Source organism: Amia ocellicauda, chromosome 2, assembly GCF_036373705.1.
Source record: "Amia ocellicauda isolate fAmiCal2 chromosome 2, fAmiCal2.hap1, whole genome shotgun sequence".
Taxonomy (NCBI): domain Eukaryota; kingdom Metazoa; phylum Chordata; class Actinopteri; order Amiiformes; family Amiidae; genus Amia; species Amia ocellicauda.
Window position 1 is genome coordinate 49,037,495 of NC_089851.1, and position 17,676 is coordinate 49,055,170.

The 17,676-nt window shown below is 39.7% G+C and overlaps 1 protein-coding gene across 3 annotated transcripts in view; it reads left to right on the top strand.

Annotated features, from left to right (window-relative positions):
- Positions 1 to 17,676, top strand: part of dnajc13 (DnaJ heat shock protein family (Hsp40) member C13) — a 150,435-nt gene that overhangs the window by 67,117 nt on the left and 65,642 nt on the right. For all 3 annotated transcript variants that reach the window (XM_066687458.1, XM_066687467.1, XM_066687476.1), the window contains exons 11-18: positions 607 to 686; positions 784 to 953; positions 1,347 to 1,446; positions 7,374 to 7,481; positions 9,401 to 9,556; positions 10,489 to 10,545; positions 11,002 to 11,123; positions 12,140 to 12,215. In XM_066687458.1, coding sequence (XP_066543555.1) covers positions 607 to 686; positions 784 to 953; positions 1,347 to 1,446; positions 7,374 to 7,481; positions 9,401 to 9,556; positions 10,489 to 10,545; positions 11,002 to 11,123; positions 12,140 to 12,215 — 869 coding nt within the window. The remainder of the gene's footprint in view (positions 1 to 606; positions 687 to 783; positions 954 to 1,346; positions 1,447 to 7,373; positions 7,482 to 9,400; positions 9,557 to 10,488; positions 10,546 to 11,001; positions 11,124 to 12,139; positions 12,216 to 17,676) is intronic.

The window sequence follows — 17,676 nt, forward strand, 5'->3', positions numbered from 1 at the left end:
GGCATTTTCTTTTTTTCTTTTTTTGACTCATCCACACAGTAAGATGAGTGTCATATAGACTTGGTAAGCAGGATTGCCTGATACATTGTTCCATGATTATGACACCAGTTGTGCTTAAGGCACACATACATGTTGAATCACCTCCTTTGTTCTGCTTCTAGGCTGAAGTTGAGGCTCAGTTGGTTGTCACTGCTTTAGATTCCTCCAGACAACTAAAATGTAACTCCCCTCAACACTTATAGCTCATAATTAGTTAAGAAGTTAATTTAAGGAGTTTCTCAGAATGTTCAGTAAGAGATGTAAGAATCCAGAAGACTTCATTTATGGTACTACAGAAAAGGAGATCACGTTCACATTCAACGTGTGAATATGAGGACATAAATGTGATCTAAAATTACTCCTCAAGCCATTATTTGAAATACAGAATTTAATTTCAGTGAACAAGTTACATTTTTCAAAATGTCATACTCCTCAGTTCATATCTTTTAAAACATTTGTTTATCTGCTTTCCCTTTCCTGCCATTTATGAATTATGAAAACATACATTTAAAGCAGGGGGGCTGTTTATATGGTTTGCAATATTATTTTTATTTTTTTCCCGCTTAGATGGTAACTTTGCTGATGCCGTGTTCAGATTCAACGCTAACGTTTCATACAGTGGTGTGCTGCATGCCGTTACACAAGACGTAAGTGCCTAATTTCTAACTGCCATTCATGCAAGTTTTTGTTTTTCCCTTCCTGCTGTATTTTTTAAAAAGGGGATGTGTTCTTATAACTCCACAGGGCCTGTTTTCTGAGAACAAGGAGAAGCTGATCAACAATGCCATCACAGCCCTGCTGTCACAGGAGGGAGACTTGACTGTTTATAATGCAGAAGTGGAGAGCCAGTTTCATGCTGTTCGAAGACTAGTGGCTTCCAAAGCAGGATTTCAGGCCTTTACACAGCTTCCCAAGTAAGACTTTTCCTTGTGCCTTTTTAAATCATTTTATTTGTATACCTTTTACTATAGACATCTTTCATGACTAAAGACCAGGAAAAAAAAGTCTGACCTATCATTACTCATTGTGTAATATAGATCAGCAACAGTTTGGTTAGTTTGCCGTTTACTGTTTTAGTAGCATAGCTAGTTGTACTAGCTAGTTCCCAGCTCATTTATATTTTGTTCATTTTGATCATTACTCCTTTATAATTGTTCCTTCAGCAGTTGGCTGAATTGGGGGAGGTCATTGCAATATCCAAATAGTTTATCATCTCAGTAGAGTCTTAATTTCTGTCAAATATAAGAGTTGCTTGAAAGTAAATTTTTTACACTGTTTGTTTGTTTTTATTTTATTTCTTTATTTAGATTTAGAGAGAGGCTAGGAGTGAAGACCGTAAAGGCACTGAAAAGGAACAATGATGGAGTCACACATGCTGCCATAGACATGCTTTGTGCCCTGATGTGTGTAAGTATTGCACAGCCTGATTACTTATTTTATTTTACTTTTGTGCAAAAAATAACATTAATTAAAGTAGTTATGTTAACATGGGTAAACCTGTAATGCAATTTACAGAAAAATAAACAGTTACAGTTTAAACAGTAACGGTTATTAGGGTTCATGTCTTTTAGCTTACTTGACCTATTGATAGCCTATTTTAATGCGATAAGTTGTAAAACACTCAAAACTTATGGGCTAAGGAATTGATAGAGAGAGAGGTGCAGGCCTTCATTGCAAGCTATAGCGTAAGGTACACTTATACATTTCAGTTAAATAAGTGAAATTAAGTATCACCTTATCAAGAATCCTAGAATCTTGTAGAACTCAATTTCTGCAATAATTGGACGCAGACACCAATTCCAAAGATATACATTCTCAAATGTATTAAAAACAAAGATAAAATGTAGCACTACACTAGTTATACAAAAAGGGAAAAACTAATTAAAATTCACTCAAGATCAATAAATCAATGAAAAAATCACTTCCGTGACCAAATCAAAGACCATGGAATCGCATATGATAACACACAACGTTACACAAAATTACAAACACATTGACTACAATAACGGTTAGTAAGATGAAGGTGAGTCTCTCACTAGTATTGTTAGTCGGACATTAAATAACTAATGCAGGTTAGTATTTAAGTCAAATAACCTCTCGTTATATATATCAGTCTCATTTACGTTTGGGTGCAGAGAAAGATTCTATAATTTCTTGTTACAACAATTCTCCCTAATTGATTACTGTTCAATGATTAAGGATAGGCAGGGCCACCTATAATCTAGTGTCTATTAACGGGTGTCAATTTCAGACTAAACAGTTAAACAGGAATGAGAAGATATTTCTTGGCGTTGACAGATTTTATTTCTAAAATTGTCAAACAAAACAGTTTAATGCAGCACTCATTTATATTTAAGAAAAGACTAAATGATATTACACATTCTAAAGTTTATGACTCACAGAATAACATTTCTAATTGATTTGTCAAATGTCATGATTAATAAACTCCAAACTGTTTAACTTATCTGAACTTCATCGCATAGAGGCCTCTCTGTCTTGTGGGCTCAAATAAAAACAAACGGTACGAGGTCCGTGTGGTTTGGAACAAAGGTAGTCCGGTTCGGCTTTGTCCAATAACTTCCACTTCAGTCGATGCTCCTGGAAGTTGGGGTTTCGCGAAAATAGTCTTTTCCAAACAGATTTTCCACTGGTTTGAAGGCTCCAAGGGTGTGCACAGGATGTCTTCTTGGCAAGCAGGGTTTTCTACCATAGTTACTTGAAGACAAAGTCTTTGAGGAAAGCAGGGCCCTGTTCGTTTCCAAGGGTCAAGTTTCTTAAGACTCAATAGCTATTTAAATGACTGAACACTTTTGTATTACAGTCGACTTAGTCAATTTTCCAGCTCCATACACTCCACTGATCAGGTGGGCACAGACGGGCAGGCGCAGGTTCTAAAGTTCTTTACTTAGTAAAGTTCTTTAAAGAATTCTTTGTATGGCTCCTTCACCTTCTCCCAGTTTAACTCTTCTGTTGCCGGCAAAGACTTGGTTGGTTTCCGGTTCCGTTTCTAGCAACAGAGCTACAGGCTGAGCTGTGGCAGCGATTTACTGGTTCAGGTGAGAGAGAGAGAGAAAGTGCTGTGCGCTACTTTTTATGCCATCAGATCATAGGCGATTGGTCATTGAGTTTGCGAGTTTGGATTTGTGCCAGCCCCCAGTCTCCTTTTGGGGGAGGCTCGATTCATGCCTGATGCCAATCCATGCCATCTTTTGCAAATGCCGGTTGGCCTGGGTTCATAGCTCTGTTTCGGGATTTCGGCTCTCGCCCGCTTCAAAGAGTTTTATTACCTCCAGGCCCTATTCCACAGACATTTTCACAGCAAGGATTCCAAGCCATTTGGCCCATTCTAGGTGAGCCGATTCCCTAAACTGTCATTTTGACATAGAACAGTTCATGGGCCGATGAGCTCAGGAATTCTGGTAACACCTTCTGGGGAGAAGTCTTCTTTAGATCAAAGCTCCAGCTCAGGGCTACAATGCTCTATCAAAATACACCCCCCCGTAATGCTACTAAGCTAAACATCGCCGCATCAGCATCACAGAAGTCATTAAACAGCACGCACATCTGCACAACTGTTACAGATGTTAGAATAAGCAGACAATGAAGTAAATAGTTATTTAGATGGAGGAAGAAATGAGACAATATACTTATACAAAACCTGCAGCAGAAAGCCAGGCTTACACCCAAATTAATATTTCTAGAAGTATCATGCAAGGGTGTCCTTTGGAATAATACTGCTTTGTGCATTATTTTCCCTTTTTTATTTTGCAAAAAAGTGAAGTTATTTTGTTTCAGACACATGGTCTGAAATGTTATTTTCTTCACAAAATGAAATTGGACCTGAGCAGCCTGACAGCTGCAAAATAATTGCACTGCAAAGGGTTAAATAAATGTGAAAATAATTTAATCTATACACTGGCATAATACAAGGGCAACTGTAATAATAAACACATTTCAGCAGAAGTAAATGTATTTCCTGTTATACACTGAACAAAATTATAAACTTAACATGCAATAATGTCAAAGATTTTAAAGAGTTAAAGTTCATATAAGGAAATCAGTCAATTTAAATAACTTAATTAGGCTCTAATCTGTGTATTTGAAATCTCAAGTTTTGAGGGTGAATGCAGTTGGCGTGCTGAATGCAGGAATGTCCACCAGAGCTGCAGTCAGGTCAAGACCCTGTTCAGGAGGAGTACGCAGATGAGGTTCCCTAAGATGGTTTCTGACATTTTTGCAAAAATTCTGCACTTTCATCAGCTCAGACAATCCCGCAGGTGAAGAAGCCGGGTGTGGAGGTCCTGAGCTGGCGTGGTTACACATGGTCTGTGGTTGTGAGGACGTACTGCCAAATTCTCTAAAACAACGTTGGAGGTGACTTAGAACTTAGAGAAATTCATATTTAATTATCTGGCAACATCTCTGGTGGACATTTACTGCAGTCAGCATATCAATTGCACACTCCATCAAAACTTGAAACATCTGTGGCATTATTATATTTCTTAGCAGACACCCTTATACAAGGTGACTTAACTTAATATTGTTACAATATGTCACGTATTTTTACAAACAATTACCACTTTATACAGCTGGATTGTTACTGGAGCAATCTAGGTAAAGTATCTTGCTCAAGTGAAGTGTAGTGTCCCTCACCTGGGATTGATCCTACTGCCACTGCACATTTTAGAGTGGCCTTTTATTGTCCCCAGCACAAGATCCACTTGTGTAATGATCATGCTGTTTTATCAGCTTCTTGAAATGCCACATCTGTTAGATGGATGGATTATCAAAGGAGAAATGCTCTCTTACAGGGATGTAAACAAATTTGTCCATAACATGTTTAAGAAATAAGCTTTTTGTGTATGGAACATTTCTGGGATCTTTCATTTCAGCTCATGAAACATGGGATCAACACTTCACATGTTGCATTTATATTTTTGTCCGGTACATATGATACCACACAACCAAAATTAATAAGTACCTTAAAATGATAGGTTGCGAAAAAGGAAGCACTGCCCAAGGGGGAGGGGTTTCTGCGCACTTCCATAGGAACCCGATCGAAAACGTAACTCTATCAAAGCTGCCATTGGCCCCTGCGCTCGTCACTCAGAACAGGTCCCTTCCCACTTCCTGTTCTATTAAATGTTATGTCTGTGCAGGTTGTCCTCTTTTGCCGGGAGCTAGGACTCGTGCGCAACCTTGCAAGCCTTGGCCAGTGCTTCCTTTTTCAGATATCCAGGGTTGCATTCGCAGCCTATTGTTATCTTTCAAGTTGGACGCACTGCCCAAGGGAGAGGGGTTACTGTATAACAAAACCATCGCAAGGGAGGAGGCAGTAAGCTGATAAGGGAGCCTGCCCCGAGGTGACCGGTAGGGGGCCTCAACAACTCCAGACAGTAATCCTAATGGCGGGGGTGAGAGGCGTGACCAGGGAAACTTGCAGCGGGGGCGCCGGTCAGTTTTTGCATCAGGGGGCACACAACTGAAACGCCACTGCTACAAGTGGAGCACCTAGTGGGCTCACTGCTATAAGTGCGTCTCCATTTGACAACATTTATGTACACGGGGGCACTGCAACACCAACCAGATGCAACCTTGCTGTTGCTGGACAGATCACTGTATATTCCAAACACCAGGTGCAGGATACAAGTGCCACGTAGGCCCATAGGCTTAACCACACTGTGTGTGCCGGGGTTTCCGGGGACGCCGGGTGACGTGGGGTCCGGGGGCCAAGGGTAGTAGGCCACCAGCCAAAGCAAGGCCTAAAACCAAGGCCTGCACACACGGAAGCAGAGCTCTTAGTTTGGGTGGGACATCTTTTACAACATCGAGGCTCAGGCCGGGCAGCCGGGCCTCGGATTTTACTGCCGCTGCTCCTACGTGTGGAGGAAAAAACCCTGTGAACAAAAAAAACACATCAAGCAGTCGGAATATATAAGGCACTATATAAACACAACTATTATTTTTAAAAGTGCTCTATTTGTATGAAACTGAAACCGAAAGCACAGCCGGAGCCTCGGTGCGCAGCCGGAACAGAATCGGATCAGCTATTAATAATAACTAATACATACAAATTAGATACACACACACACTAGTAAAACAGTGGCGAACAACACAGCTGTGAAGCCAACCAACTGAAAAACAGTGATAATAATAATAAGGTCTAGTGCACAGAGCTCACATTCTCAGGTACGGTGCAATGGCAAAAGAGGAAGAACCTGCGCACGTTTCATAGAACAGGAAATGGGAAGGGACCTGTTATGCGCAGGGGCCAATGGCAGCTTTGATAGATTGATGTTTTCGATCGGGTTCCTACGGAAGTGTGCAGAAACCCCTCCCCCTTGGGCAGTGCCTCTGAGTTGAAAGATAACTTAAAATAATATAAAAGTTAAAATAAAATAATGTATGATGGAAATATACAGATTTATATGTAGTGGTCAATCAGATGGCTTCTGTAGCTTCAAGGTGAAGAGGGTTATAACGTTTTTTTTTACTGTTGCCATCCTGACTTTCACATAGTTAGTTTTTTTTACATATATTTAGGATAAGTCAAGAACAGCAACCGCTCGTCTTTCACAACTGCAGAGTAATTTAAACATGAAAAGTGAAAACTGTCAAATGGACAGCCTTGGTGGTTGTAGTGTTAAATCTTCTTTTATATTGGGTAAGTTTTTCATTAATTTTATGTTTATTTAATGTATAAGCAGTTAATAGTCTGCATTTGCTGCTATTGATATATTAATAATTATAAGTATGGTAGATGCCCATATACAAGGAGACTTACTGCCCTTTTGTAATGCTTTAAAACTGCATAACAATTCGATACAAACATCAAATGAAGTATTAATACAAAAGTACAATTTAAGAATTAATATAAACTAAGAAACACAGAATCACATCACAGTAAGCAACAGGTGATCTAAAATTGTGTAAGTAAGTAGGAACGCAATTTTGTTGAGTATGCAATAAACACAATAATTCATAATATCACAAATGTGCTTTTCACTAGCAATGTCACTGTTTCCAAAACAAATTTGGAAATCTGCATATCAAAGTAAATGGTATGTCCTGCAACTTAATTTAGGATGATTCTGTATTCTTCATTGTGGTGGGGGGAAAGGTGTTTGGTGATGCCTTAATCTGTTCATGGATTGTTAATGGGGGGTGGAAAGCAATGGCTACTATCAATAGATTTGTCTAGTTTAAAAACTCAATAGAAACAGCTTGTTTCACTTCAGATGTAATCCTAATAGAGCCCAACTTCAACATGCATTAATATTAAAAACATTATGAAAAACATTAAAAACATTAAAACTTGTAATTTTTCATTTCAGCCCATGCATGATGACTATGACTTAAGACAGGAACAGTTGAACAAAGCATCTCTATTGTCATCAAAGAAGTTTTTAGAAAACCTAATGGAAAAATTTATTAGCCATGTGGTGAGTACTGTTTTCTGTGTCTTTTGATTAAATTAATTACAGAATGATTGTCCCCCACCAAAAGGATTGTTCACAGTTTGTAGTGCTTACATACTGTGCTTCCACATATATTCTTACTTATTTGCCGGGTTTATTTAGAGATATTTAATGGTGTGTGTAAATGTGTTTTTTGTGTTACAAATATGCCATTGTTTATAAAACATATGGAGCCCAATATTCAAACTTCACGCATTTTCCGTCCAAAATGTGTAACGTGCAAGAAAAATGTGACTTGGCCAAAAAAAAGAGATCGATTCAAACATGGCACAAATCTTTGTGCGTCATTGGAATATAGCATTTTCTTCCTGTGTCGTGCAAATGCGCAATATCCTTGGTGATTTTCGTAAATAACCTATTCATTAGCTTACTTACTCAGAAAGTGATTTACAGTGTTCTTCTGACAAAACTAATGGATGATTTATTTATTTTACTTAAGCGTAATTAAATTCAGTGCATATTTCAATGCCCTATTATTATTATTATTATAATACTAATCATTTGTTATTGATTTCTTATATTTTGTTTGGCTGAAATCGATCAATGATCCACTCTAACTGTATATCAATGAGTTAATTTTCCTTGCATTGTCTTACATTCACTAGGTGTTCATGTTCCCTGAACAGTGTTATTGAAACAATTCTAATTAAGAGATGTTGTATGAAAGCCTTATTAATCGCCTTATAATTGTTTGTTCTACTCTGATACCGTTTAAAAAAAAAAACATTTCTCTCTCTCTCTCTCTCTCTCATATATATATATATATATTGCATGTTTGTTTTGTGGTTGCTGTTACTGGGTTTACTGTGCAGCATTACTGTCTTAATGTCCACAGACAAGCTGCATGCTTGTTGCTCTGTGCAGTGTTATATTTTAATTGTTTGCATTTCTTCCCCTATAATGTTTGTGACTTTATATGGAGGAGTATGTATGATACTGAACAACATGCATTGCAAGTTATCTAAATATAGATATATATATATTCACTTCAATTGAGAACTTATACATTTCAATTATTATTGGAATTTAGTTGATATGTATAAGTTCTCAATTGAAGTGAACATATAATGGCCAACATAAACTATTGCTCCTGTTTTAAGAGTCATAAACCTGTCGTGGATGAGTTTATTTTTAGGATGTTTTTTGAAATGCAGAAATATTTTTTGTGCAGTCAAGCCCTTGATCAATATTTAATGCAATATTCCTGTAAAGAAAATGGCTGGAGATTATGTATTTTACTGCAGTAAAGTAAAAATGTATTAAAGCTGCTGCAAGTCATCAGATTTCTGTTTAGAACTCTTGAAATGTTTTAAACTGTTACGAAAGAGAGTTATGCTTATACTTAGAAGCCCTGCAACAGTATTAAAAGCAGCATAAAACATTAAATTATATATGAAAAAAGTAACCAAAAAATATTTTATACATATGTATGTGCGTGTGTGTGTGTGTGTGTGTATCATTGTTGCGCTCTGGGATTTTTGGCAGATGATTCAACAAGTGTCAAATGACAAAGGGAGCAGCTTTAAATAAGCCAGATTGTGAGGAACATGCCATTTAAATCTTACAATGCTCAGTAAAATTAAAATTTAATAATGTCAGTAATCAATTATATTCTTCCTTTTTTCATTTGTATTTTATTACGATTAACCATCCCACTCTTGGTTGTAGCATAATGTTTTGGCCTGCTAGCTTTTCAGTTTTCAAAATGTTACAAGGTTGGTTGAAGAAAGGACTTTTCTGAACTAATTTACAAGACATCAGCTTGTCCCCAGCATATGAGTTCATGAACTTGGAAAAACACCTACTATCTAGACTGTGTACACTGTTGAAGTGGCTGTGTCATTCCCTAGGTTAAGTGTTTTTTTTGTGTATTTTTTTTTCAGGGACATGGCACAGGAGCCCTTGTCATCAGCTCCCTCTTGGATTTCCTCACATTTGCCCTGTGTGCCCCCTACAGTGAGACCACAGAGGGGCAGCAGTTTGACATGCTGCTGGAGATGGTAGCTTCCAATGGAAGAACCCTTTTCAAACTTTTCCAGGTATGAGTCAGAATGACGTGGCCGGGGATAATCCATAACACACCTAAAAGTAACTGTCCCCCCCAAAGAGTGGCCACTTTTATTTGAAAAGTATCAAACACTCATGCTTTAATTTCTTGTTGGGTCAGCTAAGAGTGCATCTAACCCTGACAATGGTACCATATATTTTGACAAAAGTAATGGGAACATTTGCCAGAAGCCATTAAGTGTGACACAAATTAATTGTAGCTGTTGTCTGACGGACGTTTCCCATCATTTATGATTTAGCACATTACATGTATGCTAGGATAACAGCTTGAGTCAACAGAACTGTGTGAAATGGCCATTTACATTAAGTAATTTAACAAAACTTTCACATATGTAAGTGTGTTTTATCTGACACCTCTAAACTTGTTGCAGCTTGTTGTTTATATAGAAATAGAACATAACTTTCCCCAAAAAATAGAGGTGGAGGAACTATAGAATGTAATTGGTCATACCCATTGAGAAGGCTGGAGCAGATCATGGAAAGCTTTCAGAATATGAGTGTTTGACATCAACAATCGAATAATAGCAGATCTGTGAAAAAAAAACGTATTTTCACTGTGGTACAGGCTTGAAATTAACAGTGGCCTAGTGGAAAATTCCTAAACTGGTCACTTTATTGACTAAATAAATGTAATGTAACTTGCACCTGTTAGTTTTTATGTTTTGGGAAAAATAGAGCTCTCTCTCTGTCTTGGCTTTGTTACATTATGATGATGTACATACAGAGTGAGGAGGCGAAGAGTGTTGACTGTTTTGATTCAGTAATGATTATAAGTAATTCAGTTTAAGGAATACAAATTATATTGGCAAATATGTGACTTAAATGTGTTAGAATGCCAGTAAATTTATTATATTGACTGTAATTGTAACAATATGATTTGAGCAATCATTCTGTTTTTTTACAGCATCCTTCAATGGCCATTGTAAAAGGTGCTGGTTTGGTTATGAAAGCTATCATTGAGGTGGGGTTACTTCTAAAAAATTAAATTTAAATAAAATGTTTCCACTTGTTCCATATGATTTTGGAAATGAAGCATGCTGGGATAATTTAACAAGATTAACCTTACATTTTATTTGGTAACAAGGTATTTGAGTATGCTATGTGTTTTTGAAAGATTTGTTCATGGTCAAACAAACACTTGAATTTAAACTACTATATGCATTTTAATTCATTTCTAAAATAGTAAATTTCAAGATTTTCTTACATAAAAGCAAAATATAACTTTTTTCCAAAGTGTCACTAATCACAGTAAATGTAGAAAGCTTATTGTGTTTTATTAAGTGGTTTGTGTAGTCTGCAGACACATTTTTCTACTTCTCAAATAAGGTCCCATTGGAATAACATATTAGAGATTACTGATAATCATAAAGATATTTCTTACTGATGAGCTGATTTATGTTTGTATTGATTGTTTTAGGAAGGAGACAAGGAGATTGCCACAAAAATGCAAGACCTCGCCCTCAGTGAAGGTGCCTTACCACGTCATCTCCACACATCTATGTTTACAATAAGTTCAGATCAAAGGATGCTGACCAACAGGTGAGAGATTTAAAATCTGGTCAAAATAAATTGGCATCTGGTCTACATACATAACAATCAGTTCAATTTCTTCTTGTAAAATCAATTTCTGTGTAGTATTTACAAAGCAAGTAAGCTTGGTAGTGTGTCAATGGAGCACATGGATTATCCCCTCTTGCTTAACATAGTCTTTCAGTTTTCTTTTCAAAAGAACAGTTAAATAAAAGCAATTCTTAATGCATGAGAAGTGTTAGTTCAGTAATTGAACTGTATGGTGAATGTAATTTGATATACATACAAACAACTACCAGGATCAATCAAATATGAAGACAGACCATGTATCTTGGCAGACTGTTTTTTTCTCTTAGAAGGACAAAGACCACGTCATATTGCCTCATTATGGACAGAGATAGTGATCACACTGAGCCACTCCCTGATGTGTACTATTATTGTTTGTAGGAGCATGATCCCCATAATGTCATTGCTGCACAGTTTTACAGCTTTCATACTTTTTTTCCTTTTACCTTTTGTTTCAACCTAAAGCTTCTATTTTAGCAAATCCTGCAAAATTCTTTGAATATAGCATTATGTATTTTTTCCTTATGAAATAGCATTACACTAAAGTGCAGAATTCCTATATAGCTGTCAAAAGCAGTGCCCTTAATTGGCCAAAGATTTTGAATCGGCTTTAATTCTTACAACATGCCTAAAAATAGAATGGTATAGTTGACTAAAGTGCATTGACTTTGCACTTAATCAAATTTTATCTGTCAATGGTAATTGTCTGCCATCAGGCTTGTTCTACATTTTTAGCCAAAGGCATTTAAAACAAATGGCTGATCCCAGCTCTCTCATGATTTTAAAGAACGTTTGAGATTCCATTCTTTATTTTACGTCATCTGACCTGTCGGAAGAATCTTATTCACTTGTATGTATGCCTTGCTATGGTTTTCCTTTTTTTTAAGAAGCGGTTTAGGGATGTGTGAAAACAATTACCTAAATATGTTTTTTATGTTTTTTTCTTTTTAATCTTTTAGACAGTTAAGCAGGCATTTGGTAGGACTTTGGACAGCTGAAAATCCAACAGCTTTGAATCTACTGAAGAGAATACTGGTAATAATCTTTTAAGAAAATATCACATCACTGCAAGATTTAGAGTTTCTATGCTTGTATCCTATGTAATTGTAATCTTGAGTTTGGTACAAAAAAAAGGTAAAATTAATTTAGAATGAATCCATGTATTACAGGGCTCTATGCTTACTTTTGTCCTTAGTAGCATAGTGCCCCTAAATTTTTCAATTCCAAAATTTTGGGGCACACTCAAAAAAAAAAAAGTGTGGCACATCATAAATGGTTCATATTTAATGCTCAAATGAAGAGCAAATGCAACAATGTTCAAGACGTGTAAATACAGCCTCGCTGTGGGGGCAATGGCTCAAACCAAAAAGGGGCAATTCCTTCCGGGGTCGGCAGCTAGTGAAATGCGGTCTGGTGGAAGTGTGGAGTGAATGAGTGCCAGTGTTATTATTAGTAGTATTATTTATTTCTTGGCAGATGCCCTTATCCAGGGTGACTGTCAGGTGTTCTGACAAACTCAGCTATTTGCGCAGTGAACACGCCCATAAATCTGCTGGTAATATTTATGTACATTTAAAATGATTTTGCCTGTGTTATTTCACATAGTGACTAATTTGCTATTTACGCGTAAATGACAGGATGAACTACCTAGGTTTTGAAGGCTTCCAATACTATGAGTGTTGAAAAACAGAGGGTAGCCTATTCTGATTGGTCCCTTCTGTCTGACTGGATGAGCTACCTCGATTTTGAAGTGTTAAAATACACTAAGAGTGTTGAAAAACGGATCTTAACCCATTCTGACGGGTCCATTCTGACTGACAGGATGAGCTTCCTAATGTTTTCATTTGGGGCAGCTCATTCCAAGTGGTAGCCCATTTTTTTTCAGACTACCGGGCTGCTCATCCTGTTAGGGAAGCTCAGTTTTCAGAACACTGTTGGGGTGCCTGACAAGTGAGGTCCGGTGGGGGCGGTCGGGGTATATATGGCACTTAGGGGAAAGAAAAGGGACACAGTGGCTCACGCCACCCCTACCCCCTAACCCCTTCTACATGTCCCTGTGTAAATATATGCACACACGGCAGCACCGTTGCAAACTCAAAACGTTTTAGTTTATGATATATACGTTTATATTTTGAATTCAATATTTAAGCCACTAGTTTGATCATCTAGTCCTAGCCTTCTTTAATAATGCACTACTGCTGTGCAACGCACTTCCAGAGGCTCTGAGAAGCGCCCCTACACAGGATAGTTTAAAGAAATGTCTTAAAAATCACCTTTTTGAAAAAGTTAAGGATCTCTGTTAGTTACAGTTTTAAAATAATTGTATTGCTTGCTCCCCTTTATTGGCAAGCAGCTTGTTTTCATGTACTGTACTGCTGGATCGCCTGTCTTTACTGTGTCTGTTTTAACTCTTGCTTTAGTGTAGCATGTGGGTATAATAAGAGCATGTTATAAATAAAATGTATAATGATGTAGTCCAGAGGAGGTAAAGAAACGGGCATAGCTTGCGAGATATACACCAGTTCAAGAAACTGAAAAGCTGAGTACTTTGTGCGGTTTTAACAGATCCAATGTGCCGTCCTTGACAGACTACAAATGACGTGTTGGATCCAGAGGCAACAGCCTTTGCCGTGCTGGGCGTCTTCATCCCCTGTCATTATGGCTCCAGTGTATTCTCTCTTAAGGTGCTCATGCATCATTGCCGTGCTCACGCCATGTCAGTTCAGCTTTGCAAATGTTGCAGCAAACTGTCTTCCAAAGTGCTTATTTTTTATTTTTTCGTAGCTGCGCCCCAGGTAGACCCAAATAATCGACGATGAATTACATTAAGATTTTTGTAAATTTTAATAATCAACGTTATCGATTATTTGTTGCAGCCCTCTTGTCACTGAGTACTATTGTATCTGTAAGTTTGTTTTAATGACGAGCCGGCTAACGCCAGCTAGTAAGTCTTTGGATATTGAGCCTAATGAACCATTGCAACGCTGTGTCATAAACGTAATTCACGGGACTTGTAGTTTTCGTTGCCTTCAGATAATTGGGACAATCCACAACCAAACTACATTTCCCACATAATAATTATTTGTATAAAATATTATTATCGTAATCATTTCAATGTAGTCTTTCCTTATAGAGTTCAAAAATTATATTTGCACTGTGCGCCCAAATTGTATTTCACACTCGCACAATATAATTTTTACTTGCAAATGTGAGTGAAATACTCACACTGTAGAGCCCTGTATTAAGAATGAAGTAGCAACACAATTAAAGGTGATAGCTTGATCTGGAGTTTGGTGCTTAAGTAATGTAGTTCTTGAATTATGTATTTTTGCATAGACGATCAAAATGATGTACAGGGCTTTTGTTATAATGTTGGGTTATTATCATTACCCTGGTTCCCTGAAAAAGACAGCCAGCCATTACCGAATGGGAAGAGCTTTCTGACCTGCCAATCATGTGAAAACTTGTACCAAAGCTGCTCTATAGGGGCCCTGCTGGTAGGAAGAAGTCCCGCCCCCCGACATCTGTGAAAGGTCTCCTCCTGCCAGCTGCAACAATAGATTGCGTATGCAACCGTGGTTATCTGAGAAAAGAAGCACTGCCCAAGGGGCATCGCGCATCGCTGGAACGCAAACGGTACCCTTCCGCTTCCTGTTTGTATAAAAGGTGACGTCTGCACAAAGACTTCCTCTTTTTTCCGGGAGCTAGAACTGTCATGCGACCTTGCAACCCTTGGCCAGTGCTTCTTTTCTCACATAACCATGGTTGCATACGTAACCTATCATTATCTGTCGCGTTAGAAGCACTGCCCAAGGGGAAGGGGTTACAGTATAACCAAACCGTTGCAAGGGAGGAGGCAGCGAGCTGGTAAGAGAGCCTGCCCCGAGGCGTACCTACTAGGAGCTGTACCAAATCTATGATAGAACCATAGAACCACAGGGGCCCCTTGGGGCCACATATGGGCTGCCCAGATGCGAAGACCGCAGTCACGCTGAACTGGGAAGAAGTAAGCAATGGTGTATCCACCTTGTGCCTACCGGGAAGCCTAGTAATAGCGGCCTCCTGCTCTACTAGAAGGGCTAAAAGTTGGGCCTATACCAAGATCACACCATATAAGCACAGGGCACAGAGCAACCTGTGCTCAACATACAGCGGGCTAACCAGACTAGATTGCCACTGCTGGATAGTTCAATTATTAATAATGGAACTATATACACAGCGGACCAACAAGAACCAACTCAAGTGCATTCCGCTGGACGCAGCAGCAGTGGCCTCCAGCACATCTAGCATAGCTAGGGTGGAGCCACAGACGCTCAACTTAATAAGGAGCGGACATGCTCAAATGTCTATTCCAAAGAACTATATACACTGCGGGGTGCAGGAGCCGCTCATGCACCACACACAGGACATAGGAGCAAGTTACACACTGCCGACCAACAGCTAGCAGCAACAGATGATCTACTGATGTCAATAAATGAACTGTATACACAGCGGGGCACAAGAGAAAGCTCAAAGCCTACCGCTGAATACAGTAGCAGCAGCCCTCAGCACAGCTAGTATAGCTAGGCCGGGGCCACAGGCCTGCTGACAAAGGAACTATGTACAATGGCAGGGTACAGGTGTAAAAATACGCATGCACCCCCACCTACAGAATGATCTATGTACAAGTCACAGTCCTGTAGGAAGGGATAACGGTTCTGCGTTGCTTTTCCCAAGCATGCTCAACAGGGGCACACAGGGATAGAACACGCCAGGAGAAAGTGCCTGATAGGCACCTGAGGCTCAAATGAAGCCAACACCGGATTCCCAATAGAAGGAACCGGGCCCATCACGTCCAGCCTGTAGAACAAAGGTGTGCAGTGAGACCCAACTCGCAGCCACACAGATGCCTGCCAGCGGGCCTCCCTCTCTGTCCCTTAATTGTTACAGCCAGTATTCGGACAGAGGCCCCAGCAGTCACTGGCCTGACAGAGGAGATATAGGGGCTAAGGGCTAGGTGGAAAGCAGAATCCACCGAAGCCACGCCCTCGCTTGGAGAGGAGGAGAGCCTAACGACGCGGCAGCGACGCTGGCTTCCAGGACATGACTGGGACCCCGTGCGCCCGAATGGGGGTGGGGGAGGGGGTACAGTTGCTCCGCCCCCCTGGATCAGTCCCGGAGAGAATGGGCAGACCACATCACCACTCCAAGCAGGTAACATGCGTTGGCCACACACATCACAGCGGCGGGGGCAGGAGGAGGAGGAACGGGGTCTCTCCATCCCGTCAATGCCGCGCTCGTGCACATGTGCGCACTGCGATGTGAGCATGCAGCGAGTGCTCCGGTCAACTGTGGAGGAAAAAGTCCTGTGGACAGAAACCAACACAGCGAACTAGCCTGAATAATAATAATAATAATATTAATATTAAATGACTAGTAGTACTATTTGTATTAAAAGGCTGTTTGTACTGTTTTTTATTCACAAACACAGAAGCTCTTACCTGTCTTCACAAACCAAGGCGAAGGGCAGAAAGAGGAAGTCTTTGTGCAGACGTCACCTTTTATACAAAAAGGAAGCGGAAGGGTCCTGTTTGAGTGATGGGCACAAGGGCCAATGGCAGCTTTGATAGACAAAAGTCTTCGATGTGTTCCAGCGATGTTCGCTGAAAAACCCCTCCCCCTTGGGCAGTGCTTCTAACTCGAAAGATAACCTGCCGTTACTTCTGTCAGAAGGTCATCTGACCAAGTGACCCCAAAAGGGTATCTTTCTTTTTCAAGGAACCAGGGTTATGATGATAATCCAATGTTCCCTTTCAAATCGAAAGACGGCCATTACTGAATGGGAAGGCTATACCAGAGCTTTCGCAAAGTCATAATACCTGATTCAAGCCTCCTCTCATCCATGGCAAACACTGCAGAGACTCACGGTACTTGAGGGTAAGCCGCCTGCAGTACTTCAGTGCCCAGCGTGGGGTGCACCCGGTCTGCCACGTTCAGGCAGTAGGACCCTGCCAAAGTTAATATCAAGAAGGCAATCTTAAGCTAGAGAAAGTGGAGCTCCGTTTTGGGAATGCACTCAAAAGGCCCCTGAAGCACTAGTTCCAAGTCCTAGGCTGGAATTCACCATTCAATGGTGGTCTCAGCTGTCTCACACCCTTCAGGAATTGGGTCACCAGGAAGTGGGCTCCTGGGGAGACATTGCCATGGCATGCCGAAAAAGCAGCCAGATAGTGGATGTCGATTTCCCTTCCTCCAGCAGCTGTTGTAGGAAGCACATGATTGTAGTCATAGGGCAGTGAACCATAACTGTCTTGGCCAAGGGGGGTCAATTAGGAGGAGCTCCTTCCTGGCGAATCCTCTACAATGTCAGTGGAAGAAGTGGCAGTGAAGGGAAGGCATATAGCAATTCCCTAGGCCATGGGTGAGCAAAAGCAAAAGTCTGCTTTCAGTAAGAGCGCACCATAATTTTGAAGGTTTAACACCTTAATCTATGAGCACAGAAGAAGAGATGCATTAT